Consider the following 27,845-nt stretch of genomic DNA (forward strand, 5'->3'; position numbering starts at 1 on the left):
TATAAGACTATCTCTTTGTTGCTTTGTATGTCCCTCCCCCACAGTATAACCCCTGCTTTCACTATATTTGATGTCAGTATAACTTGTGGAGGAGAGGGGGAAAAACAGTTGTTTAAGGATACAGGTGGACCTGATGCAACAACGAGAAGTATAAGTTGTCATGTCCAAAACGAGTGTTACAATGTCGGTCCGGGGTGGGGGGAAGGGGGGGAGGAGAAGGGTTAGGAATGGGGGGGAGGGGGGAGGCTGGGAAGGGATGTGAAGGGTAAACCAAAGGAGGAGGCTGCAATGCTTGGTAAGAAATGTATGCATTATCCTGCCCATGTAATTGTAACCCCTCTGTACAGTATGTTCACAAATAAAAAATAAATAAATAAAAATTATTAAAGACAATTATAACATGCATTCTTCCACAGAGTACCTACCCATTAAGATATTTAAGTAACTATGAACATTCACATATAAAAAACAATTTCTATAAATCTAAAAATCTCTTATTTTTAGGATTCTATGACCTAGTAATAGTAATAATAAGTTGTAAAAATAGCAATTTGTGTTTATTAAAGAGTAGACTAAGTATTCTAAATAGCATAGATTACTTAATTTTGCCACAACTCTATAAAGTAAGTCCTGTTTTTAATGTTCATTTTTACAGACTAAAAACAGGTTGACAAAGTCAAGCAACTGGCCCCAAATCATACTGTAAATAAGTGCCTAAGTGAGGAATTCAAGCTTAGTTTTACATCAGAACTCGGATTCCTTTTTCTTATTTGCACCATTACCAGGGCTTGAAATCAGGGCCTCTAATTAGGGGTCTTGAGCTGTAGCTTGGCTTTTTTGCTCATAATTAGTACTTTACCACCTGAACCATATCTCCAGTCCAGTATTTAACCTGTTATTGGAGATCGTCTTGCAGCCTTTTCTTGCTTCAAACTACAGTTTTCCACTAGTGTTAGCACAGAACTCATATTCTTAAACATTATGTTTCAAAATAACATGTTAACCATAATGCTAAGTGCCCAAAAGAAGAACAATGTGACTCACTTCCAAAGTTTTACATTTCCCATTCAGCCTGGTGCAGAGCCACTGATAACTGTTGGTAAGGGTATCAAGTTCCTTTTTTAAGGCCTCTTGTGCTGCGGGTGGAGCTTGAGCTATTACACTATTCACAGTCTCAGTAAGGAGTTTCACTTTACTTTCTTTTTGTTGTGCTTCTTCTTTGGCTCTCTGAAAAGTGAAGAAAATCCTCTTACAAGCAAATACATGCTTTTACTTCCAAAACACATTCCTATATCTCATATAATTTCTTCCTCATCATCTTTACCTTGACATTCATAAACATAAATCCAATAAGATCTCCATCCCCTTCCAAAATTAATTAAGCTGCAATTGGAAATCTGAATGAAAAGTATAATTAGAATACAATAAAATTCTAATAAGAATACTTCCAGAAGTAGTCTGCAGATGGGTAAGTATTTATAGCCAAATATATACATAGACAGTGAGTTTGAAATAGGCAAGAAACAAATATCTCAATACTACGTCAATAAATATTAATAGTCTACAATTGAAATCACTTAAAAATTAATAAGATGGTTGAAATAATATTGAAACTAGAACAAATATAGTTGTGTATATCAAAGGATCTATAACATATACAAGTGTTCTTAATGATAAATTCTGGATTACACTTTGATGAAAGTTTTCTTCAGTAAGTGGACACATGGAATAAAGAGAGAAGCAGCATCTAACATCAGGAAGTGAGCAGATTACAACTATGCCTTCTACACTCTTCTGTGACAGATATACTACTCATAAAATTCCTTCTTTTATTTTTATTAGGTTTGAACTAAGGACTGTGAGCTTATTAGACAGATACTCTAAAATTTGATCCATACCTTGAGCCCATTTTGCTTTAGTTATTTTTCAAAACAAAATCTCAGTTTTTGCTTGGGCTAGACTGGACTACAATCCTACTTATGCTTCTCATGTAGCTGTAATGACCTTTTATATACAAGAACACCCAATTGGTTGGGGTGGGGATCTTGAGTACCTTTTTGCCTGAGATAGTTCTGAACTGTAATTCTCCTAATCTCCTGAGTAGCTAAGATTACAGGGATGAGCCAACACACCTGATCAGAATTAAATATAATACAAGGCCAATTAGTTATCATAACAGCTCAATCATCATGTTTAAATATAAACAAAATATCTACATAAGTCAAACCATAAAATACCAAATACTTCCTTATACTTTTTGATATGACTGTAGCTTCCTTATCAACTATTTTTCAGATTCTCTAGTTTTCCTTCTTTGTAGACAGATAAAAAATCATAGAGTGATCTTCACTCACTGACAACAAGTAATCCAAAGTAGAGCTCCTAAACTCTCTTTTAAAATACTTAACAAAATCCCAGATGGTATAATTCCTCATAGTTCACTCATATATCATGTGGTTCCTCATGCTGTATTATTTTTCCTCATTGCAAAACAATATTAAAACCAATTTGTTTAACTACAAGGGAATTGCTGCTAGTCTCTAGCTTGAGGACATTCACATTCAATTTCCAATATATGTGTATTTTTCAGAAATGCACACTCAACATTTTTCTTCAATTTGTATCCTACAGAAGTCAAATGAGACATGACCCTTCAAGCATAAACACTTAATGTGCATGACCTATCTGAAAGAAATGCTGGTAACAGAATGAAAAATGGAGAAATGAAAGGAAGAGAGGTTATAAGAACATATTTAATAACCCCAGCAACCATAATTAGTGAATAGCCTATTCCTATTGGAGAGCTCTTGGTGCTAACTTTCTCAAGGTTATCCCATTCAATGGTGAGAAAAGTAGTGGTGTGCATGCCTCATCTTCCATCATTTGTTGAAAGCTGTTGGGAAATGTTAATTTCTTAGTATTTGAAGCCTGACACAGAGTGGGAAAGAGGAAATCAGTGGCCAAGCAAAACTTTCAGGTGAAGAAACATAAGATTTTACAGGTAGAATTTGGGTCTTTGATATAATGTTGAGAATCTGGAGAAATGGTGGAACATGTACAAAATGAATCATAAGGGGGCTGGGAAGGTGGAACAGTGGTAGAGCACTTGCCTTGCATGCCTGAGGCCCTGGGTTCTATTCCTCAGCACCACATAAGCAAAAAGAAAAAAAGCTGGAAGTGGCGCTGTGGCTCAAGTGTTAGAGCGCTAGCCTTTTGTTGAAGAGCTGAGGGACAGTGCCCAGGCCCAGACTTCAAGCCCCACGACCAGACCCCCCCAAAAAATGAACCATTAAATGCCTTTATATTTTTTCATCATATCCATCCTACTCTTTGGATTTAATAATACAAGGCCTTGAAAATATACAGTATAATGGCAAATTAAAGTTGTTCTGAATATAAAATACTTGCCTTCTCTGATTCTAATTTTATTCATTGAACAGTTTAGTTCTTTTCCTAAATTAATTGATTTTTTGGCATTGCTGAGTATAGGTTTTGTTTCTGTGGAAATCACATTTTGACTGTAGTAATTATAGTATTATCAACAACTTTGACAACTATTACTCAATGAGATTGTGCTTTTCTATGCAAAACCAGCCATGCCACCGTGCTTTGTGATTGGATCTGTAATGAAATCCTCAGGCATGTCATTTGTGATCTCTATATAAGACACCAGAAAGCTGGGAATCTTAAGTAGATGACTCTGAGGGTTACATCTTTTCTTTCTCATGCTTTAATCAAGTCATTTTCATATGCTCTATGAGGAGAGAAAGGAATATGTAGTAGGTCCAGTAAATGCAATCATAATTTGTTCAAGATATAGAAAACCCTTACACCTGTTTAAATATTCAAAATTGGCTCAATTTTTAGACCTTCATAATGATTTTTTAAATAAAATTTGGCTTAGATAGTGGGGATAGTTCAAAAACATTGAACTGTTGACTGTATGGAAAATTGTACTATTCCAGGTAGAAATGAGGAAAGGAGGTCAAAATTAATTCCTGATTAGAAGTAGGAAGTAAAATGAGTGCTATAGTTTAGAGAAAACCTCATGAAAATAATGGTCCTGTTTCCTTTCTTTTCTTGCATCTAACCTTAATGTGCTCATATACCTATTGTTAACAATATGTTTTATCAATGATTCTCCTAGCATGGATCCAATCTGGAACTTATCTCTTGGCTTAACCTGGAAACCTGTTGGAACTGAATCCCAAATTACACAAGTGGGAATCAGTTATCTTAAACAAATACTACAGGCGGTACTGAAGGAAACCCAAATATAAGAAATAACTACCCTAGTTACTACAAAAAAAATCTATTTAAGCTGGGTGCTGGTGGCTCACATGGGTAATCCTAGATACTCAGGACTGGAGGATTGTGGTTCAAAGCTAGCCTGGGTAAGAAAATCCATGAGAGTCTTATCTCCAATTAACTACCAAAAAACCAGAAGTGGTGCTATGGATCAAAGTGGTAGAGCACTAGCCTTCAGCAAAAGAGCTCAGGGACAGTACCCCGGGCCCTGAGTCCAAAAACGTATTCATATATTTGCTATTTTATCATATGTTCGCTGAGCTCTGGGATGAACAGTCACAAAGCTGTGAAAAATTAAAAGAAGTAAAACAGCTATGATTGAAATTTAGACATTGTAAAAGTTTTATTATCAACCTTTAGCATATAATTACTGACATCTCCAAAAGAGATTTGAAATTCAACATTAGTTATCAAACACTTCCGTTTCTTTATGACAACAGAAAAGTTTTGTTTATGAGAGGAAAATGAGTTATCAAAACAGTCCTGTTATTTTCAAGTAAAAAATGGGGAAGAAAATAAACAGATGGGGTGTCTACTTTTTTCAGAGTAAATCAGAGAGGAATGTCAAGGTAGGTCTGTTTGTGTTTTCTAGCAATAAAGATAAATTTGCTTCAGAATGAATACAAGTGGAAGTCTTCGTAAGGTACTCTCCAAGTACTAAAAGTACACTAAAAGTCATTTCTTGACTGTTAAGCAGAAAACTTAAGAACTTCCTGATACTCCCTTAACTCATGTTGCTAGAACCTGCCTGGATATTCCTCTTTCCAATAATTTCTTCTCTGCACCAAACTTGTAACTATAATTACAATTATTAGATCAATTGTTTAAACAATATAATAAATATGGAAAATTGGTTGGACCATTCATTTCAAGAATTATTTTCAAAGTTGTATGATTTCAGGCTTCTGTCTGACTAGATGCTCAACACCTCAAAAAGACAGCCAGAAGAGAGACTGAGCCAAAGAAACCAGGAACAAACAAAGCTGAATAAGTTTGGCTTCCAATGATCTATTCCAGGATCTGAGGTAATGGTTTCATAGAACTAGGAGAGGGAATAATAACAGGTCTTCTTGGAGCTGAGATGTGTCAGGAAAGGTCACATGGGTGGCACACAGTTTACAATTAATAAGGAAAATAATGAATTGCAGGAATGTATGAGTTCTGCCTGGGATGGGGGTAAAGAGTGGGAGTAGAGTGAAAGGAGAGAGTGAAGGAGGGTAAATACACTCATGTGTGAAAATAGAACAATGAAGCTTGCTGAGACTGGTTTGGGAAAGTAGAAGGGAAGATAAGGGATGGTAATAGAAAGGGGATGATAATGACCATATATATTATGTGCATATATGGACATGTCAAAATGAAGCCCTCTCCTACTGCTAATTGATGCCAAAAGAAAAACGTGTGGAAAATGGAAACACTCAAAATGAGATGGGAAGAAATACCTTCAATCTTTTTTTTATTAGTTTTAACAGAGATAAAGCTTGTGAGAATAGTTTATTTGAACTACCTATAGATTTCTGCATGGGTGATATTTTCTCATGATTCAGATTCCTCATATTAAAGTTATTTCTTCACAATTGCCTTACAATCAAACTTCTAAAATATCATTTCACCATACCTACTATCTGCCCTCCAAATAATCATCTTTCAATAATGATTTAACCAGATTTATTATAATTCAGTAACTACAGTGGTATCATTCACTCATCAAAAAATATTTATTTTCTACTCACTGTATACCAAATACCTCACTGAATATATATAACATCTATTTATATATACACATTCACTGAATATAGTGGTAAAATAATTACCTGCTTTGAGTTTAGTGGTAAATTTAGTTCTTTATATCCAAAGCTAATATCACCAGATAAAATATTTACTACATCCTAGTTCTAAAAAAAATCTTCCTTAAGCCACCAAATAAACACAACATTTGAGTACATGAAAAGGCTCAAAACCAAATTTTGTCTGTTTGGATGAAAATTTGTAATTAGTTAATAAGAACAGCCAATTCTACTTTTTGCGTTGAATAATTTCCAGAGAATAATTTTTCTACTTGTGTTTACCAATATTTTTTATTTGTACTGTCATGCAATAATTAAGTTTAGCATTTTACAGTGCCTATCAAAACTTGAAGTAAAAGAAAAAGTTAACCTTTACTATTACATCCAAAGTGCAGCTTTGACAGTCATATTTTTTATTTTATTTTTTATATTTTTTATTTGTATTGTCATGCAGTAATTAAGTTTAGCATTTTACAGTGCCTATCAAAACTTGAAGTAAAAGAAAAAGTTAACCTTTACTATTACATCCAAAGTGTAGCTTTGACAGAGTCATATTTTATACAGTGTTATATTTCTTTTCTCATTTTCATTTTAGTTGGTTTACTTTACCTTCATTTCTTCAACTGCTTTCTGTAATTCATCTGGTGTTTTATATTCAAAATCTCTCTCTAGATATTCTTCCTCAGCTTGTGTCATCCATTCATGCATCTCTGACAGATCTTTCTGTAGGCTTACAGTTTGATCCAACCCTCCTTTTAAGGCTTCCTTTCTGGCATAAACCTTCCATAAAACAAGCAAATCATGTATATTGACAGTAACAATATTTTATTATCTGATTACTGAACAGTCTCTATACAGCAGTTTATACAAAAAAGATAAAACAAGAATTAAACTTATTCACCAGAAAACTAACTCGTATTGAACCTGCCTAATTTCATGTGTGGAAATAAGATCACCCTTTACTAGGTATATTTAATAAAATGACAAGTTTCCTCTATTATAATACTTTAACTATTTATTGTGGCAGTGAGTGGAAGAAAAAATATTTAGATGCTATATCTCAGATGGAAAAGAAATTTTATCAAAAAAGGAAAACAAATATTTTTGTGATCTTTGTTATCGTTTATGATATTAAATATCAGACCATTTAAATAATCATTTAAATATAAGAATTCTCATATAAATTAAATTTTAAAATACAGTTAGGTAATTAATAGAAAACATGTATCCATATAACATGCATATTTTATATACACACGTGGTATAGAGTGCCATATATAATGTCTATGCATGTAAAGGATAATCCAATATCAATGAATACAAACTAAAATCAATGTATTTTCATACATAATATAGGCGAAATATTTTAATGAATATGCTGTTTGTCACAAACACAGGAAAACAATTTTTCATACCTGTAGAGAAAAATACCCAACAGAAACAATCCTTTATATAGTAAGTCGGTATACTTAAATGGTTTGGGTCTTAAATCTGTGTCTATTCTCATTTTTATGAATGAAACATTCCAATAAATTTTCCATGATCGCATTTAAAGTGTTCAACTTTGAAGATATCAACATGTTGGGAACAATTCCAAGTGTACTTTTAGGGGAGAAATGAATAAAGTATAATACATATATACTATGTAATATTGTATATCACTAGTATGCCTGTATTGAAATGAGAAGGTGATCCAATATATAACTATAAGTTTAAAATAAACTGCTAAGCAATGTCTGTGGTTTACTGCAATTGCTCGCTTTTTAAAATAATGCACGAAAGTTTTATACAATGGAATGTACTACATATTAACCAGAAAAATAGCAAAATATGGAAATCCTAAAACAAAACCATAAATTCTATTGACTTTTTACAAAGCACCCTGTAGTAATGCAATGATTAGAGCACTTCATTCTTACTTTCAAAAAGTCACTATTCATCTTAGGACTCAAATGTTTTTTTCCTTCTTGCTATTGTTTCTAACATATTTATAAGATATTTCTTTGTTGCTTTGTATGTCTCTCCTCCATAGTATAACCCCTGTTTTTACTGTATTGGATGTTGGTATAATTTGTGGAGGAGAAGGGAAAAAACAAATTGTTTAAGTAGGGATACAGGTGGACCCATTGCAACAATGAGATGTACAAGAAGTTATGTTGAAAAACGAACTTTACAACTTGGGGGGGGCAGGGGTGGAGATGGGAAGGGATGGTAAGGGGAAACAAAGGAGGAGGCAACAATGCTTGATAAGAAATGTACTCATTACCATGCCTATATAATTGTAACTCCTCTGTACAGTATTTTCACAATAAATATAAATATATATTTTTTAAAGGAAGAAAAAAGTCACTATTCAGATAATGTAATTCTTCTCTCCAGGATTAAATAGGTTTCTATATTTTAACTAAAAGATTAATTTTATTATATATAACATAAAATTTGAAGTAAAATAAGTTCTTATGGCTTTTTTCCTAATCCCAAATATGTGTAAAACTATCATCACATTAATTTTCTTTACAATTTAAAACACAACAATGTTGGGACTGGGAAGGTGGCTCAGTGGTAGAGTGCTTGCCTTGCATTCATGAGCCCCTGGGTTCAATTCCTCAGCAACCACATAAGCAGAAAAAGCTGGAAGTGGCACTGTAGGTCAAGTGGTAGAGCGCTAGCCTTTAGCTGAAGAACTCAGGGACAGCACCCAGGCCCCGAGTTCAGGCCCCATGACCAACAAAACAAAAAACAAAACAAAACAAAAAAACCCCACAACAATGTTGAGCCTAATTATCCTAATTTGTATTTCTTTTGCTTCATGTTCCTTTGCTTGTCTACTGAAATATAAATAATAGAAAGAATGGAAAGTAATTTATTTAAAGGCAAACAGAACTTGAAAGATAGCTGTAGGGATTAGTACATCAAGGAAAACTATTTTTAAGGATAGGAGTAATAGAATTATTCTCTGCTAATGTTTTAGTAGACAGAAAATGTAAGAAGAAGGGGACTAGTCAATAGACCATACAATAAAATACTTTCTCAAATAAGCTATATATTTATACATATTATATAATTTAATATCATGTACATAAGATAATGTATAGGTGTGTATTATTACTCTCCTTTCTTTCCTTTCTTTGTGGTTGATTAAGTAGTCCTTTTATTTTAGAAATGTTTATAATTTTATATTTTTATTGAATATATCAGCTTTGCAATTTAAATATTTCTAACCATCTAATAGTCCCAAATTCATATTTAAGGATTGTAAAATATCTTCAATAATTTTAGACATTTGGACAACTTTGTTGCTAATGATTTGTGTTTTTCCAAATGCTGACATCTAGTAACAGATAATAAATTATTCTTAACCTGAGAGGATATCACATACTTATTTCTGTGTGCAGATAATGCACACATTTCATGTCCATTTCGGTAGGACTAAATTGGTATCAACAACAAAGCTCATTTTCCCTCCTTAACTCTGCCTTCCTCTTCAAGGTCCTTTGGTGAAAAAGGTTGCATGATAGTCCAGCACAATATAAAATAGATGAGGATTGGCAAATAGGAATAGAAAATGGATGAGTTCAATAGATATTTAAATCACTTCTTTGAACAACACATTCTTTTTTAAAAAAATATTTTTTTGAATTTAAATTATATTTAAGTAGTTGTTTAAAGGGATTTCAATTCAATATGTAATTTATGAGTACAATGCACCTTGAAAACGACACATTATTAATACATATTATAAGAACAGAAGGTTTAACCAAGGGCATTTTAAGACTGAGGTTTTTAGCTGAGCGCCAAGCTCATGCCTGTAATCTGAGCTACTCAGGAGGCTAAGATCTGAGGATCACAGTTAAAAGCCAGCTTGGGCAGGAAAGTCCCTGAAACTCTTAATCTCCAATTAACCACCAAAAAAAACCCAGAAGTGGCCCTGTAGGCCAAGTCTTGTCTTGAGTTGAAGAGCTGAGGGACAGTGCCCAGACGAGAGTTTAAGCCCCTGACGGACAAAAATAAATAAGTAAATAAATAAAAAGAAGAACTGAGATTCTTGAAAACTTATGCCTCCACACATTATAAAAATATTGTAGCTTCAGTAACATTGTTGACTTTATATATTTTTTCTTTTTCACTGTTGCTTTTTTCTTTGCTCTAAATAAATTGGTGACATTCTTTCTTGTCACCCATTAAGAGTATTCAAAAAATTAACTTTTACACAGGTCTTGCAAAAATATCAGTAGCAGGCTCCATTTTTGTAAGTAATAACTTTTTCCTCCTGAGCAACTCTTTGAGCACTGACTTAACTCCAGAAGAATGCAAGCTTGCTGACCCAAGGCCATTTCATCTGTGAGTTAATAGAACTGTTAAGCATTTGTCAGTGACTATGTTAGCTGGGAAGACAGGCCTTGACTTTTACTTTCCTAAATTCTTTCCTTCTTCAGATTTAGCATTTGCCTTTTGGTATTATTTCTTTCAACGTGGAAAGGTTACTTAGAAATAACCAAAGACCAACTGCCTCTAAAACTTATAAATAAAAACTCTCAGTAACTTCAAGAAAGGTATTGATAAATTTTAAGCTAATTACTGCTTTAGGTAAAAAATTTATCTTCTAAACAAAATGTATCTGCTATATGCTATTGGTGAACATAATGTTTTATTTTCCATAATGCAATCTTGAAATTCAAAAACAAATCTACAAAATTATTCTGCTAAGCTGGGCACTTGTGGCTCATGCCTGTAATCATAGCCACTCAGGAGCCTGAGATCTGAAGATCACGGCTCAAAGCCAGCCCGTGCAGGAAAGTCCACGAGACTCTGATCTCAAATAAACCACCAGAAAACCAGAAGTGTCACTGTGACTCAAGTGGTAGGGCACTAGCCTTGAGCTGAAGAACTGAGGGACAGCGCCCAGGCCCAGAGTTCAACCCCCACCATCAACAACAACTATATATATACATATATATATATATATATATACACACACACACATATACATACACACACATATACACATATATATGCACACACATATATACACACATATATATATATACACACATATATATTCTGCTGAATAAAATAAAGAATTCAGATGTGAATATATAACCATGATGTCTTTATTTCATTCAATTTTTAACTGTTTTTCAACTTTAATTCATTGATTAATATGTGTTTAAGAGCCCAGACTATGAAATCATAACCAGAAGCCAATTATGTGCCATATTTATAGATAGACATATAATTTATTTCTGTCCCAAACATCCATGTGAAGCATTATTTTTTTCTTAACCTGATAAGTATAAATTTGTGCATCGGAAAAATATCAATGAAAATAATGCCCGTGAACATAACTCCATTTTTCAATATGATGGTTGCATTTAAGATCAGTTTAAAGCCCTAATGACAAAATTATGTATCAGTAAGGAATGTACTACTAAAATATTTCTACATGTTAGATAAACATTAATTTGTTTAAACAAACTGTACTTGAGAACCTCAATATTACTTTAAATAATGATAATCATAAAAGGAGATATGAAAAATGTTAATTAATTAAATTGAGCAAACCACTATGAAAGATATCTGATCATACCTGTCGGCACATGTGATCCCACTGAGTGTTAAGTTCTCTGAGTTCAATTTCAAGTCTGGAGGCAAACTCTGGTTCCGCTTCACTCTTTATTTTCTGCCCACCTTCATTGACACTGTTTAGACTTGGGTGGATTGTCTGAATATCATTGACTAAAAGCTAAGGAAATAATATAATTTAACTTGACAGAAAAAGCTACCAATACATATTATAAATGCAACTTACATAGGAAACATATATCTAGTACTATAATAGTAGATATCAATTTTATGCTTTAAAATAGAGAACTACAAATAGCTAAAGTTATAGATGGTTGCATAGTCTCAACAAAATCAATGCTTTTTATGTTCCGAATGCAGTTGGAAATTATGTGGTTTATCTCAAACAAAATACAGAATACATGAAATGTTTCTTGTTAAAATGTGTGAAATTATTAGCTTCATGCTACACTGTGTGTAGGATTTTGGTTTTCAAACACAGGATATGGCAGCTATTGTGGATATCAAGTTGGGTAATGAAGGTTATTTGTAACACTATGTTTGAATTTGTAAAAACATAGTTCTTAAAAGAGCTAGATTATTTTATTACTACTCCAAGACAATGGTATTATGAATATGATTTCAAAAATTCATATTGTATCGTATTATAGTGCATTATACAGAGGGAGATTCAGTTTGGCTAATAACAAGTGAGTGGCTCAAAGATTTCTTTAAATTGAATTTCATTTTATACTAACATTCCTATAAGGTGAGGTTTGAGGAAAAGATATGGTTTTGTTTATTGCAAATTTACTTTGAGGATTCCTAAGATGGGTGCTAAGTGCAATTTTTCACTGTGTAGGATCTTTAGCAGCTTCCCTGGCCTCTAAAATGTAGATGCTGGGCGGTGCATCTATCCCCTCCAACCCACAACACAAATATACCATAGTATGATAACAAAATGTGTCTCAAGATATTGCAGACTGTAATCCGGGTGAATTACTGCTCTAACCAAATAATATTATTCATAGGAAAGTCTTCATAGGAAAGGAATCATATGAAAGTCTTACTCTGCACTGTTTCAACTGTTTTTTCAGAATTTCAGAATCCCCTAGGGCAGGCCATTCCTCCTTCAGGAAAACATCAACTTCAGCCATCCATTTCTTCAGGGTTTTTATGTGATTCTGAAATGAGACCCATTTTAAAGCATTATGAGTTGCTGATTGCTCTTAACACAGTTCATCATGATGATATGTCTAAACACAAGCTCAGAAACAATTCCCATGATTGAAAGATGTCTCTAAGTAACTCTTCAGGAAAAGAATACTCTTACGGAGGCTGCATTTTTATGGTCTACTGTATGAGCATTGGCGTATGAAGTCTGCTATTGTTAAAAATAAAAAATTACTACCAAATGTGGTTTTATGACGTTCCTCTTGAGAACATTAAATCACATCCCCCTCTAGAGAAATTTTAAGTTACAAAACAACTCATGATAATACTAACAATGTGCCCTTACAGTACATAAAACAAACTATGAACAATAAACTCAATGTAATGGTGTCTTTATAGCCTCCCTAAACCCCAACTTCTACAAATTGTTTTCTCCAGTTGACAGTTCAAATAGTCCTTTCCATTGGAAATATTCCCATCAAGATCATCTTTAAGGGGAAGATCTTGTTCTTAATTTCTTATTTCTCTGACTAGTTGAAAAAGTAATGACTCAAAAGAAAAAATAATAGCCAGGCCAAAATGGTCACTTTTTTTTATCATTTATGAATAGCCAAGTATCTCCCATTACTCATTTTCTGTATTACTTTCAAAAATATTTCTATTATTTTTCAATAGTTGTACGAAGGTGTTGCCATTTGACAAAGTAATTTAAGAACACACTACATCTTGATCAAAGTCACTATTTCCAACATAGTTCACCCACACCTCCCAACCCACCCCTTGGTCAAAGTGGGGTAAAAATGTTGATGGAATAATGCAGATCATGATGCATTTAGTACATAAACTGCTTTGATAAATGTCAAGTATTTCAATACATATCCTGTATTAATTGTTTCAGTTTTTTTGTTCTTGTTCAAGTGTGTACTTGTGACTTCTTCAGCTTATACAACCTAAGTAGTCTACAAGTTTTATTTCCTTCTTCCTAATCCATTTGTTATTTAACATGTGTTTCTGCAAAAGCTTCCCCTTTAATATGATTCACAGTAAGAATTTTAAAAGTATTTGGGTAAGACTCCCATCATCTTATTGATATGGTTGAAAGCTAGTTTTGCTTTTCTTCCATATCTCTATCTACTTCAGTATTTTTCTGCTTACTGTAATAGAGTTATTGCTCCACATTGAAAGCAGTAATCTTATCCTCCCCTCCTGTTCTTTTTCTTTTGTCAGTCGTAGGGCCTGAACTCTGGGCCTGGGCGCTGTCCTTCAGCTCTTTAACTCAAGGCTAACGCTCTACCACTTGAGCTACAGCACCATATCTGGCATTTTCTGCTTATGTGGTGCTGAAGAATCAAACCCAGGGTCTCATGCATTCAAGGCAAGCACTCTACCACTGAGCCATCTTCCCAATCCCTCCTGTTTGTTTCTTAATGGAGACGTTTTGGAGATGTTTATAATCACACAAGTATAATTATAGCTCTTCATTTCAAAATACTGATATTTCTCTTTATTTTTGTTATTGCTATTGCTCCTTAGCCCTTGACTATTCATGACAACTCTCAGACCATTTTTCCAACCCTGTTTTCATGAATTAATCTTCAAAAGTACACATTTTCTCTTAATATTCAATTTCTTGTAGTGAATTGAATATATTTCTCACTATGACAAGACCTCTATTTTTTTTTTTACTAAATTCCATTTGTTCAAAGTGAAGCTGAGATAACTTTTGTTCCAAAAACCTTTCATAAACCTTTTCTCTGTTGATGGTGGATCCCTTTTCTGCCTGGTTATAATTTACACATCTACTTTATTTATTGTGTTAGGCTGAAATAGACATTATTTCATCAAAAACAATCCTGAAATAATAATTAGGATTTGTTAATATATTTACATAATATGATGCAAAAGAAATGTCAGATATAAAAATTGATTAGCATGTGACATGAAGATTATCCTCTATCATCTGTCCAGGTATAATGTAATTCATGTGATTTCAGGGGCCTTTTTAAAGGTAAGAAACAAAGGAGGAGGCTACAATGCTTGATAAAAAATGTACTAATTATCTTGCCCATGTAATTGTAACTCCTCTGTACAGTATTTTCACAATAAAAAAAGAACAGGTAGAGAGTAGATAAAGGAAGAAGAGAGACAGAGATAGTGCCACATAGACACATTGTCACTGGAATGTGCTGTGCTCTTGGCTCTAAATATCTGTTATTGAGTCAATCATTAACCAAGCAACTTCTATAGCTTTCAGAACTTAAAAAATGACAACAGATTTTTCTTAAAGCCTCCAGAAGGAATACAACCCTACTGGAACCTTGACATTTAGCTCATGGAAAATGATTTTGAACTTCTGACCTCCAATACTGTAAGATAGTGAAATTGTATTTGGAGCCATTAAATATACAGTAATGTCTTTCAACAGCAATAGGAACTAATACACCTATCTTTCTCTTTCAATTGAATGGGGGCTTACTTATAGTGAGAGCATGTAACCATACATTTTGGTCACAGGTCTTGATAAATGTGTTTTCATACATTCTAGATCATGTATACATTTTTAAAACTATATGAAAACTCCTATGTTGTTCTTTATAGAATGTTTTAAGACAGTTTATTATTTTAGATCGGAAAAAATAAGTATAACAACTTAGTAGTTAAACTAGAATTTAAATCTATTGCCTTTCCATCGTTTTGAAGTTTCTTTCTCAACACTAATATATTTCATAGCAATTAGCCAACCAAGTAACAATACTTATATGACTATGTCATTCAGACTTTTGGGAATGTTATTAGTTTGTGATTTTTTAACCTAGGTGATTATTAGCATGGAAGGACTATTTCATACACATTAATTTATAAGAAGTCCATATGAGAGAAAGATGGAGGGAGTAACTCTGATCTAGAGGCATTGTACAGATAAACTGACATGGTAAATGAAAATTATTTTGCACAACTATTTGGAGAAAGCAACAAAAATTAAAAATAGATTAAAAGAAAAATGCCTCCTCAAAAATGAATCCTGCTTGAAGAAAGAGGTGGGCTAAAAGTAAAATAAAATACAGTAATTAAATCATATGGCAAATGATATCTATATCCCAAACAAAGGAAAAATTTATATTGATTTCAAAAATTACTATACTAAACATACTTAAATCCTAATGGAATTAGTGAGAAGCATCAAATTGGTTGTAAAGAAAATCTAAGAAACGGCACGTTTAATTACTCTTTTCCTTAGAGAAATAGGCAAATCATGCTCCCTAGGAAAGACATATGTTGTGATCTTATCCAAGACTTTGAATGATTCCAGTTTCAAATATCTACATACCTTTAAGTTTTACTTTAGATTGTTAGATAGAGAGTAAATGAATTGCACACAGACACATTCACATGTACATGTGTGCATGTACATGCACGCACACACACCTTCACACACACACACTTACATACACACAAAGCAAAACCTGTGATTACCTGAATTTTTCTAAGTTTATTCATTTGCTCCTCTAGCTTCTGACAGTGTTCCACCAGCTGAGAAGAAAGCTTCTTCCAGCGACCCTCAATATCTTCAAATTCTAATTGATACCTCTTGCTAATTTCAGAGGGTGCTTTCTTTGACATCTCTTTCACAGTGGTGTTGAGATAGTTAAGTCCACTTTGTTGCTCTTGGAGAGAACTTTGCAAAGCCTCAAAAAATAAAAACACATTTATACTAGCTGGTACACAATTGACAAATTTTAGTTACATCAAGAGTAGCTAAAATATGACTCAAATATCTAAACAAATGAATGATTCTAATATCTGTTATAAAAAAACCTCCAAGTGGTAATTTATCTTATAAGAATATATTGTATATTATTTAGTGTTTTTAAATGTCTCTTTTTAAACAAATCACAACAATTTTTTAAAATATCAACTATGTTCAAAACTGAACCAAGAAAGTTCAGTATATCTAATTATATTTAATTGTGTTTATATATTTGCATTTATGGTGTAATTAATGGAGTGTGAATTAATTCCATACAGCCTGAAGTAAGATAATGTCTAATAAACCTATACAAAAATCATAACAAAACTTGAAATGTCAAATTGTTGACCCATTAATGCAAGTTAACTGAAGATCCTTTTATTTTCCAAAAGATACCTTCTGTTTTGTAGATTTAACTGAAATTTCAGGAAAATTTTAAGAGAAATTATAAAGTTCATTATATAATTACCCTGCATACAACATGCAAGTGGTTATGACAGTATGCTTATCTTTAGATTTCACCAACTCCATGTTTTAGCTATCACTTTATGATTATAAATTAACACACAGTTGAGAAGAATAAAAAGAAATCTACTTATAACTGTTAAGATTTTATTTAAATGTAAAGTTCATTTTTCTATGCATAACTAAGTATCCAACACTGATTAAGTTATATGCACACATAGGATTATATTTCCTTTTCTAATGGGATATAAGTCATCTTAATATTTCACTAATCACAGAACCTTTATGGTTACTTAGCTACTTATGACTAATCTGTGGAACTAAGTTTAATTTTTTACTTTTTTTTAGGGGGGGAGTCCGGTCGTGGGGCCTGAACTCTGGGCCTGGGTACTGTCCCTCAGCTCTTCAGCTCAAGGCTAGCACTCTACCACTTGAGCCACAGCACCACTTCCGGCTTTTTTCTTTTTGCTTATGTGGTGCTGAGGAATTGAACCCAGGGCCTCGAGCATGCAAGGCAAGCGCTCTACCACTGAGCCACCTTCCTAGCCCACAAAGATAATTTTTTAAGTGAAGAAGAAATAGATACTCTGAATATAGTAAGTGGAGATAGACATTCAAAATGCTTCTATTTATTTGAGAGGTTTTGCCCAACTATTTAAAGAGAATTTATTTAATCTAAAAACTTCCAGAAGTTTTTGAAAAAAAATCTCTGAGGTAATTTAAACATCATTTTTACTTAATATAAATAATGTCATTTCTCATTAACAATTCATTGTCATTTCTCATTAACAAACATATATTTGGATGTTGAATGTCATTGATAAACAAAACAGAAGGACTTTAAAATGGTAGTGAATTCTGGAAGTATTTAATTTTGATGTAGCAAGGTTGTATTTGAGAAGACACTTGATAGTATAATCTGAAAGCAGTGACAAGGAGATGGCTACATGGATTGTAAGCTTCATGTTGATCTAATTGAAGTCAATGTGATCATTTTAGAAATGTTTATTGCCTTTGTGGCAGTACCTGGAACAATTGTATAGTTGAAGCTTGACAGAAACTATCTTAACCAGCTCAAGTTTATTCTGATAACAATTATATTAAGAGAGATTGAGTATAGAAATAATTGTTGAAATGTTGGAAATTATTAGAAGACAACAAATTTTCATTGACATCTAACAAGATTTCTTCTTGTGTTTTAAAATTACACACACTCACACACACACAGACACATTGGGTTTATTTAAACAATGTTACTTGGATATTAATTCTTTTTGTGTGTACAAAGGGATTTTGTGAATTGATCAGATTAATCTCTTGCTCTGTCTTTTCTCTGCCTCCTCCCACTCTTTCCCTTCTTGGTTCCACAGATAGGCTATATAGCAGAAAATTAGAAACTCTGATTCTGCAGTTCAATAAACCTGGCTTTAGGCTTGGCTATTTGCCAGCTTCAGCAAATTACTTCACTTCTTCCTCTCTTGGACCTCATTTACAGAAGTGAGGATAATTATACTTTAGGGAAAATAAAATGAGGTCATTCATTTATTATTCCTTAATTCAGCAAATATTTATTCAGTACTGTGAGCACCAGGAATGCAAGAGGTTAAAAAAAGGTAAAACTCAGCCAGGTGTAATCCTAGCTACAAAAGAGGCTGAGATCTGAGGATCTCAGTCCAAAACCAGCTCAGACAGGAAAGTCTGTGAAACTCACCAATTAACTACACAGAATACCAGAAGTGGCAGAGCGCCTGCCTTGAGCTGAAGAACACAGCGACAGTGTCCAGGCCCAGAGTTCAAGCCCACGACCAACAAAAAACACCAACAAACCTCATCTTTTGATACCTAAAGTACAGGTGGTGAATCGAGAAAATAAGTGAATATATACTAACGTGTTATAATAACTAAAAGGAAACCTCATATTGGTAGAGTATGCTCAAACGATATAGTAACACCATTGGCTCTTAGATCTCAAATTCATATTGAATTTCCTTCAAAATGATCATACAGGAAAACTAATCTTTTGGACATTCTTTTGTGTTTCAGAACTGAATTTCCAAAGATTATTTTCGATATCACCTATTGAATATTTTTTTCCTAAATACTGTTTTCCTGGTTAAGAATGTAACTGCAGCAATATTACACAGAGAGTGTAGGGATTGCTGTCAGGTTAAAAAAAAACTGGTTCAACAAATCTGCAACTGTGTAGAATACGTCATAAAATCTAGGAACACTAGATTATTTTAGTGAAGTACTCTTAATTTGCTTCAAACTGGAAAGAAAAGTGTCTGTGTCAAATCTGAAGTACTAAAAAGCAAGTTCAGTATGATTTATTCTATCTTCTAGTCAGTGGAGCACTATTGATATTATCCTCATGATCTCATCTAGGAACAGAAATAGTTCAGCTCCATCTAGGGAATTCATTCTTCATTTTATGTAAAAATATCAGTTAACAATCTAAGTTTGACTTCACTGACACAATATGATAATTATATCCCAGTTAATAATCTGTTATCTTAAAAGACTTTAGGATTACTAATGATATCACTTGACCTAGACAAGATGTGTGGAAAAAATATGACCTGATGATTTACCATTTTGCCATGTATTGCTTATGAGTATTAGACTTTTGTCTCAAAGCATTACTGGACAGGTGACTATAATTCCTAGCTTCTCAGGAGAAAGAGACCTGAAGAACATGGTTTAAAGCAAACCCAGGCAGAAAGTTCATGAGACCCTTACCTCCAGTTAACCAGGAAAAAAATATAGAAACAAATAAATAATAGATAAGAAAGAAACCAGAAATGGAGTTGTGGCTCAAGTGGAAGAGAACCAGCCTTCAGTGAAATAGCTCAGGTACAACACCCAGGCTCTGAGTTCAAGCTTAAGACTGGCATAAAGAATAAAATAAAATGAAGCATAACTATAATCATTTTTAATATTGTATTGTTAAAGCATCATTTTTTAAATCTAAATACATTCACAGTGTTTATGACAAAGGAAATATATCTGACATAATGAAAATCAGAATAAGTTGATTGTAGATTGATAGGCACGTGTTAGAAATCACTGGGAAAAATGACACAAAACAATTATGGAGAAAGGTAAAAACACTCCATTAGCTTCCTATTATTTCCTAAATTATTTAAAATATGCAATCAAATGCATTTGTTTATTAATATAATTACTAGAAAGTTTTATGTTTCATAGATGATTCATTATATTCTCACTAGATAGTACTTACATAGAAGCTGGGGAAAGTTCCCAAGTTGATGTAAATATAAACTATCACAGTACTAACATATATTTTAATAAAACAAAATAGAGGTGTTTTGATTTTGCTGTTTTATTTTGGTTTGGCTTTTGTTTTATTTTGAATTTTCTGTAAAACATTCTCTAGCATTAGTTTTACACTTTCAGCAATCCTATTTTTAAGGATTCTTTATTTTTAAGGATTCTTGTTAGATAATTTTTTAATAAAATAGGTTTAGTTTTATGGTGTGTGTATGTGTGTGTGCGTGTGCCTCTGTGTGTGTGTGTGTGTGCCACAGCTATAAAGGATTAACTCAGGGCTTGGGCACTGTCCCTTATGTTTTTTGTTCAACCTGGCACTCTGCCAGTGGAGTCAAAGCTCCATTTCCAGCTTTTTGGTGGTTAATTCAATGTAACAGTTTTACCAGCCTTTTGTGACCTAGCTAGTTTTGAACTATGATCCTCAGATCTCAGCCTACTGAATAAGTAGGATTACAGGTGTGAGCCACCAGTGTCTTGCCATGTTTTATGTTCTAACTTGGCATTTTGCATGTTTCCAGGACTCTTTGAAGTCAGAGAGCTATTTTTGTATCTCACCAAGTGAAATATATAACGGTTATTTATATATGTCTATTATAGTTGTCATTGGTAGCATTAGTAAAAACAAAAAACTAGAAAAAAAGAAGACCATTTACTGTTTTCAAATTATAATTTTATTTTTTATCTCAGGTGGGGAGCGGGGGGAGGATGGGAAGGGGAAACAAAGGAGGAGGCTACAATGCATGGTAAGAAATGTACTCATTATCTTGCCCATGTAATTGTAACCCCTCTGTGCAGTATTTTCACAATAAAAAAATAAAGTTTACCTTCTCAACACTTCAAAAAAAGAAACTAAGCAACAGAGCATATGTCTACTAGACAAACAGATTCTTTTATCTAGAAATATTTTTAAAAATTCTAAAGTTGTAAGAAAGTAAATTACACTAATTGCCTAATGTGGAAGTAAAAAAGTTTGCTTCTGTCAATCCTCCTTTTTGTTAATTCATTTAATTATTCCAATCTTAGTATGTTAACAGGGAATAGCAAGGACTAAATAGCTAGAGAGCTCTGCTATTCCTGCAAGAGAGAACCATATTCTCTCTGTAAGCTTGGTAATCATCTCTCTCCAATGAACCTTCCGAGATAATTTCTTTAAGGAATACATCATTTTTCTTGATCATCCCTATCATAATTCTAGTCTGAGGTGAAATAGATTCTCGCTTGTATGGCTATCATTTCCACTTAATTTCCCTGTTTTACCGCAGAGCCATGTTTCCTGTATTGTCTTTCATATGAGTTAGAAACTATATTTTTTCAATACAAATTGTTTGGGAAACTTCAAGTATTTCTTAAATCCCAGCAGGAATGGTACCCTCAACTTAACCTAATTATTTCATAATTTCTTTTTTTTCAAGTTCCAGTATTTCTTGCCTCTTTTCTGTCTCCTGCACTTGAAAACTCTTCTTCAAAATTGGGAATTTCTCCTGATTTTTGTTCATATTAATATCATTCCTTCAATTTAGCACATAGATGGTACTGCACATCATACAGGTTTCGTTCAAATGTCATCTCCCCTGAATTAAATTGCCTGACCCATAAATGATGATAAAGTACAACATTATTTAGTTGCTAATTTAACGATATGTTTCTGTATACTCCATGAAGATAAAAAATATTGCTTCTGATTGTTCTCCACTAAGGATCTAACACTTACGGGGCATATAGGAAGTTTTCAAAATATTTATTAATTACTGAATGAGTGACAAAAATGCTGTACCCAAAATATAAAGGGACAGAACAGAAGAGTATCCAAAATGATTTCTCAACTCTAAGATAATCACTTTCCCTGTTTTCTGAAAACTTGAATCAAATCAACAAAAATCCTAATTATTATTTTCTTGACATCATATTTACCTTATTATTGAAATGATCCAAATTATAATATATATATACTAAATATACTAGAGAGAAACGTAATTTCTGGTTAAAATACTAGATTACCTACAACAAAGTAGGTCTCATGATTCATGTCTACAGATTTAACTAAGGTGGACTTTCATGCAAATGAATTCATGAAACACTTTTTTTAATTGTAACTAGCTCTTTTCACTTAACATAAGATTTTCAAGGTTCATCCAGCATGTATAGATACTTCATTCTATTTCACTGCCAAATAATGAAGGCCTTTAGAGATGCTTCTCATTTGAAGAGGCTGTTTTTTTTTTCATGTATCCATCAGCTAGTAGACATTTAGGTTGCTCTCAGTGTTTGAGCGTTATGAAAAATGTAGGCATGATCACTTGTGTACTATAGTTTTGATATTATCCCACATCTGTTCTTTCATCTATTCCAGTGTCAGAAATTCACAGGCTACAATAAGATAATAAAATATATACTCAAGTGTTTGCTATATGAAGAGTAGGTAAAATGATTTATAAGATTATTTGTAGCCTAAAAAGCACCATGAGGGCTGGGAAGGTGGCTCAGTGGTAGAATGCTTGCCTTGCATGCTTGAGGCCCTGGGTTAGATTCCTCAGCACCACATAAGCAGAAAAAAAACCCGAAGTGGTAGAACGCTAGCCTTGGGCTGAAGAGCTGAGGGACAGCGCCCAGGCCCAGAGTACAGGCCCCACCATAGAGGGGAAAAAAAGCACCATGAATATGAGTACATTTTAGTTTTGTAGTATTATTTTCTCGTATCACTTATGCCCAGATTACAACTACCAGTTCAATTCCTTACATTGGTTCTCAATGTGTAGAGTGAATTTTAAAAGGAAGATTTGGTTTTTATATTGTGGGACATTAGTAAAGAAAAAAAATTACAGAGGAATAAATATGACAGACAACCAAGTGCTTCTGTCAGTATTTGCTGAATATTTAATATTTCCAAGATTTATGGAATAATACAAGAAATGAGATTTTGAAATAATAAAATGACCTGCATGGTTTAATATGGTAAAACATTTTACTGTACATTTCGTACACAAAAACATTCATCAATAAAGTAGAATATGATGTATTTTATTTTGAGAGAAATGAAGAGCCAAAATTTGGAAGTTTTATAAACTTTTATGAACATATGAAAGGCAAATGATGATATTGATGGAAATATGAATAGAGAAAAATATTACCTCTCTTTACTATAATAAAGTAGATAAATTTCAGCTATCAACACTACTATGCCAAATGTCTTTTTTTTATTTTTGTCGGCCATGGGGGCTGAAATGTCCCTGAGCTCTTCAGCTTAAGGCTAGCACTCTACCACTTGAGCCACAGCGCCACTTCTGCCTTTTTTTTCTGCTTATGTGGTGCTGAGGAATTGAACCCAGGGCCTCATGCATGCAAGGCAAGCACTCTACCACTGAGCCAACTTCCCAGTCCTGCAAAATGTCTTTAAAGTGAAAAGGTAAACTTTATTACAATTGTTATATAACAGTTAAAATAATGTTTGCAGTTAAAAGGTTCTTTGGACTACAAGTTATTTCAATTTAAAATAGTGTAGTTCTAAAAACAAATCATTTAAACAGGGATACAGGTGGACCCATTGCAGCAATGAGTTGTACAAGTCATTATGTCAAAAAAGGCTTATGCATCTTATGACAAGAGTAAAGACATTATTGTTAAATAAGACCTTGTTACAAAATTTAGGACATCTGTAATATTCTCATTTGATTGTACGGGAGCACAGCAACAAGTTCATTGAAATCCACTAGAGGGAGCTGACATTATTCTAAAGTTTTACCTCATTGCCTACAAGAAAAATAAACCTTAGCTAAAACCACTTTAATGCACAAGGAAAAATGTATTCATCATATGTTTTATGCAGTTCATTTCATCTTTGGAAAAATAAAATCTGGTAAACTAGGAAACTTTCATGTGTATCAGTATAATTAGTAATGTTTTATATGATAACTTCTTTGAATATATACTTAGAAAAACAATACGAAAATATCTTTTCCAACCAATTAAAGTTTCAACAGAGAAAAATATATTTCTATGTTTTATATCTCATAAGAAATGTGTGGAAGAAATCTTATAAAATAGTGTTATATTAGTGCTTTAAATCCCAATTATACGCAATATTCCTTTGTGTGTGAATATCAACATGTGTTTGTATATTGACAGTTGATTTTTACAAAACCTCAGTTAATAATGCTTAACCCTGTTCAAAGACCTATCCCTCTTAGGAATTTTGCCTAAAAAATTAAGCTGATGAGAGGACATTTTTGAGTAAATACTGTGCATTAGCGTTTTAGGGCCATAAATTATTGAGAGACAAAAGAGATAACTTAAAAAATTTTGTAGTCACATGACATTCATTTGCATAATTGCTTCACTTGTATCTTTTATTTTATCACTGAAAGAGAAAAGAGGATTTATGTAACTACAGTGATCCAAAAGTAAAATGTAGCCCAAAGAATAATTTATTCTTTGCTGAGTTTCCATTGCCATATATATGCTATTGTTGTAATACTGTTCTGATGAATTGACAGAATAAACAGAAGATGCCTATATAAACATCCTTATACAGCAAAATGGAGTTCATGAAAGTGTACCCACAGCCTCGATTGCTCATTTATTTTCTTCAGTATACAAAATGCCTGATTCTGAAATTTGCAACCCACCAAAACGTGTTTTTTCTTCAACAAAAGCATGAATTATGGAAGGAAGAAATATAAATATATTTGTTTTCAAAAACCAGTACTTTAGTGCTTGTTAATAAAGGTCACAGGCAAGAGTAGTTCCATTGATAGAAGTTATTCTTTTATGTCATTCATTTCTATTTTCCCACAAGTAAACACTTTGAAAAATTTCAAGGAAGCCCTGTTTTGAGTATTTTTACTTACTTGTCTGTAGTTCTTTCTCTCTGCTCTGCACATCAGCAAAGACTTGGTTAAAATGATTTGTAAAGGCCACAAAATCTGCATCCAGGAACATTGGCCCTTGTCCTTTTTCTTTCAGGGCTATGCTCTGAATTTTTAATCGCTCAATTTGAGGCTGAAGAGCTGACAGCCGGTTAAATTCATCCTGTAACATAATTTAGAGTATTAAAAATAAACAACACTTAGTTTGCATATATTACTTTTGCAATGAAAGTGGTTAAAAAGTGGTGATGCAAGATCAGATTAGTACCCTTAATAAACATTTAATAGGAAATATCCATGATGATTCAGGCAACTCTCTAATAGAGGTCATCAATTTACAAAAAGCATTGCTCTTTGTTGTTTGTATCATCATTTCAAGATGACACTCCTTAGGGCACTCATAGGTATGAATGGATGCAGCCAAGAAGTATTTAGAAATGATTTTAAATCCTTTTAACTCAAAATTCTATTCCTTCGCATCAAAATCTGTTTATTCAATGAAAACTCCTTAATTACAATTTATGCATATAAAATTAATATACATGTTATAATTGTATATACACATCCTATATTAAATTCCAAACATTTTTCATGTGAAATAATATGTTGATTACATGTGCTTGTATATTTGCATATATGTGTATATGAACATATATATGTGGATAAATATATTTATTACAGTTATTACATTTATTCATAATCCTCCAACTTTTGTATATCTTCATTACCTCTGACCAAACAGATAGTTGCCCTACTTTTAATTAGAGTGACTTTTTGTCCAGGTTTTCTTTGTCCTACCATAATTCTTCAGAGTACCTACACTTAGTCTCAATAGTACTCTGGCTTGGATAACAAAATCGCATAGACCGCAATGTGCTGTCCAAGACAGCTGTCAGTAGCTATATATGGCTACTCACCAACTGAAATCTGAATACTGGACATGAAGTTTTGATGAAATGATAAAATGCATACTCAGTTTTGAGGACAGAATATGACAAATTTTAAACTTAATCTATTTTATAAATTTTTTTTGGTCAGTTGCGGGGCTTGAATTCAGGGCCTGGGTGTTGGCCCTGAGCCTCTTTGTGAACAAGCCTATCACTCTATCATTTGAACCACAGTACTATTTTGTTGGGTAGTTTGTTTGTTTGTTTTTGTTTTTGTTTTGTTTTTTGAGTGGTTAGCTGGAGATAAGTCTCTCACAGGGACTTTTCTGCCTGGTGCTGGCCTCAAACCTTGATCCTCCCATCTGAGCCTTCTGAGTAGCTAGGATTACAGGTGTGAGCCTGTAATTTTATAGTACAGGTTAAATTTCATGATATTATTTTGCTAAATAAGGTACAACAGACTCTTGACATTTTTACCTCTTTATTTTTATTTTTTAAATGTAGTTTCTAGAATATATAAAACTACATATGTGTCTTGAGTTTGTGACTCTAATTATATTTCTTTTGGGTAGTAGTGTTCTCTATAAGGTTTTACACTCGGGTAAAATCATAATTAGTTTTTACCAATTTGAGCAAATTTGTTCTTTTGAAATGTGCTTTTTAAATTATTATTGACATGGTTGCTTACTTACAATTTATATCTATGTTATCTCTGGAGAAAAGTACTTGGAACTGTTTATCATTTGATATGTTAAGAACAGGATAATTAAAATTAAAAATTGGATCATGAGCCAATTAGAAGGAGAAAATTAAAAGAATTATAGCAATTATGAACTAAATTTAAATCTGAGCTTCCTGGAAATCACAGTTAAAAGGCAAAATAAAATGAATTGTTCATTTTGAATGCATGCATACTCATGCATACTCATGTGGAAAGAGCAAACTTTTGTTGGAGGACTGGTGACATAAATTTCATCACCCATTATTTCATTGGGTAAAACCAGATACTGGACAATGCTATTTGTTTTGATTTATAAAAGACATAGAGGAAACTTTCAGAAGAAGGTCATTATGTCTTTGCAAAACAAGTAAATTAATCTTTATTGATTGAATTATTTCAGATGGTGAAAAACGATGGATAACAAAATTGGTAAATTCATGTCCTTTGTTCAGATATTAAGTCCTTTCAACTGAAGGTCAGAAGATTAGTACATATACATGGATAAAGAATATGATAATTGATAAAAGCTAATATATCTTTTTATTGGAGAAATACATACATTTTCTAAGCTAGATCTGCAAATGGCATCTTCCGTGGACATTTAACAACCTGAGATACATTTCACCAGTTAGAGAACAACCATTTTTCTTGTTTATGCAGCTCTAGGAGTGTTTCGTATAAACAAGTGTATCATGTAAAATAAAAGGAATTTGAAAGTCATAAAAAAGCTTGTAAGAATGTTCAGTTGGGACCAAAATTTCTAAGACATCACTTTGACCTGAAACGATCAGTCCATATTTACATAAAAAGGTTTGGTTTGACTGGACATTAGGGTTGGAAGAGGTCCTAATCACATAGGATTGATGGCGTTATAAAATAAGGCAAAGTTCTCTCATTCTCCTCCACCTATTATCTCTCTGTGTCTCTATCTCTGTCTCTCTTCCCAACCCAGAGGAAAGTCATGTGAAAACATGGTAAGTAGTACCATCTACAATCCACTAAAGAGAGAGATCTTGAAAGGAACTGAACTCTACCAGGCAT

At 32.9% G+C, this 27,845-nt stretch overlaps 1 protein-coding gene across 1 annotated transcript in view; it reads right to left on the reverse strand.

The window, feature by feature from the left end:
- Positions 1-27,845, reverse strand: part of LOC105993437 (dystrophin-like) — a gene marked incomplete at its 3' end in the record, with an annotated part of 1,816,642 nt that overhangs the window by 1,078,935 nt on the left and 709,862 nt on the right. Inside the window, 7 exon segments of the mRNA XM_013026710.1 lie at positions 1,045-1,227; positions 6,705-6,875; positions 11,683-11,838; positions 12,728-12,841; positions 16,305-16,517; positions 19,296-19,305; positions 25,037-25,359. Of these exon segments, the coding sequence (XP_012882164.1) occupies positions 1,045-1,227; positions 6,705-6,875; positions 11,683-11,838; positions 12,728-12,841; positions 16,305-16,517; positions 19,296-19,305; positions 25,037-25,359 (1,170 nt within the window).

This window comes from Dipodomys ordii, unplaced genomic scaffold (genome assembly GCF_000151885.1).
Source record: "Dipodomys ordii isolate 6190 unplaced genomic scaffold, Dord_2.0 Scaffold96, whole genome shotgun sequence".
Lineage (NCBI taxonomy): Eukaryota > Metazoa > Chordata > Mammalia > Rodentia > Heteromyidae > Dipodomys > Dipodomys ordii.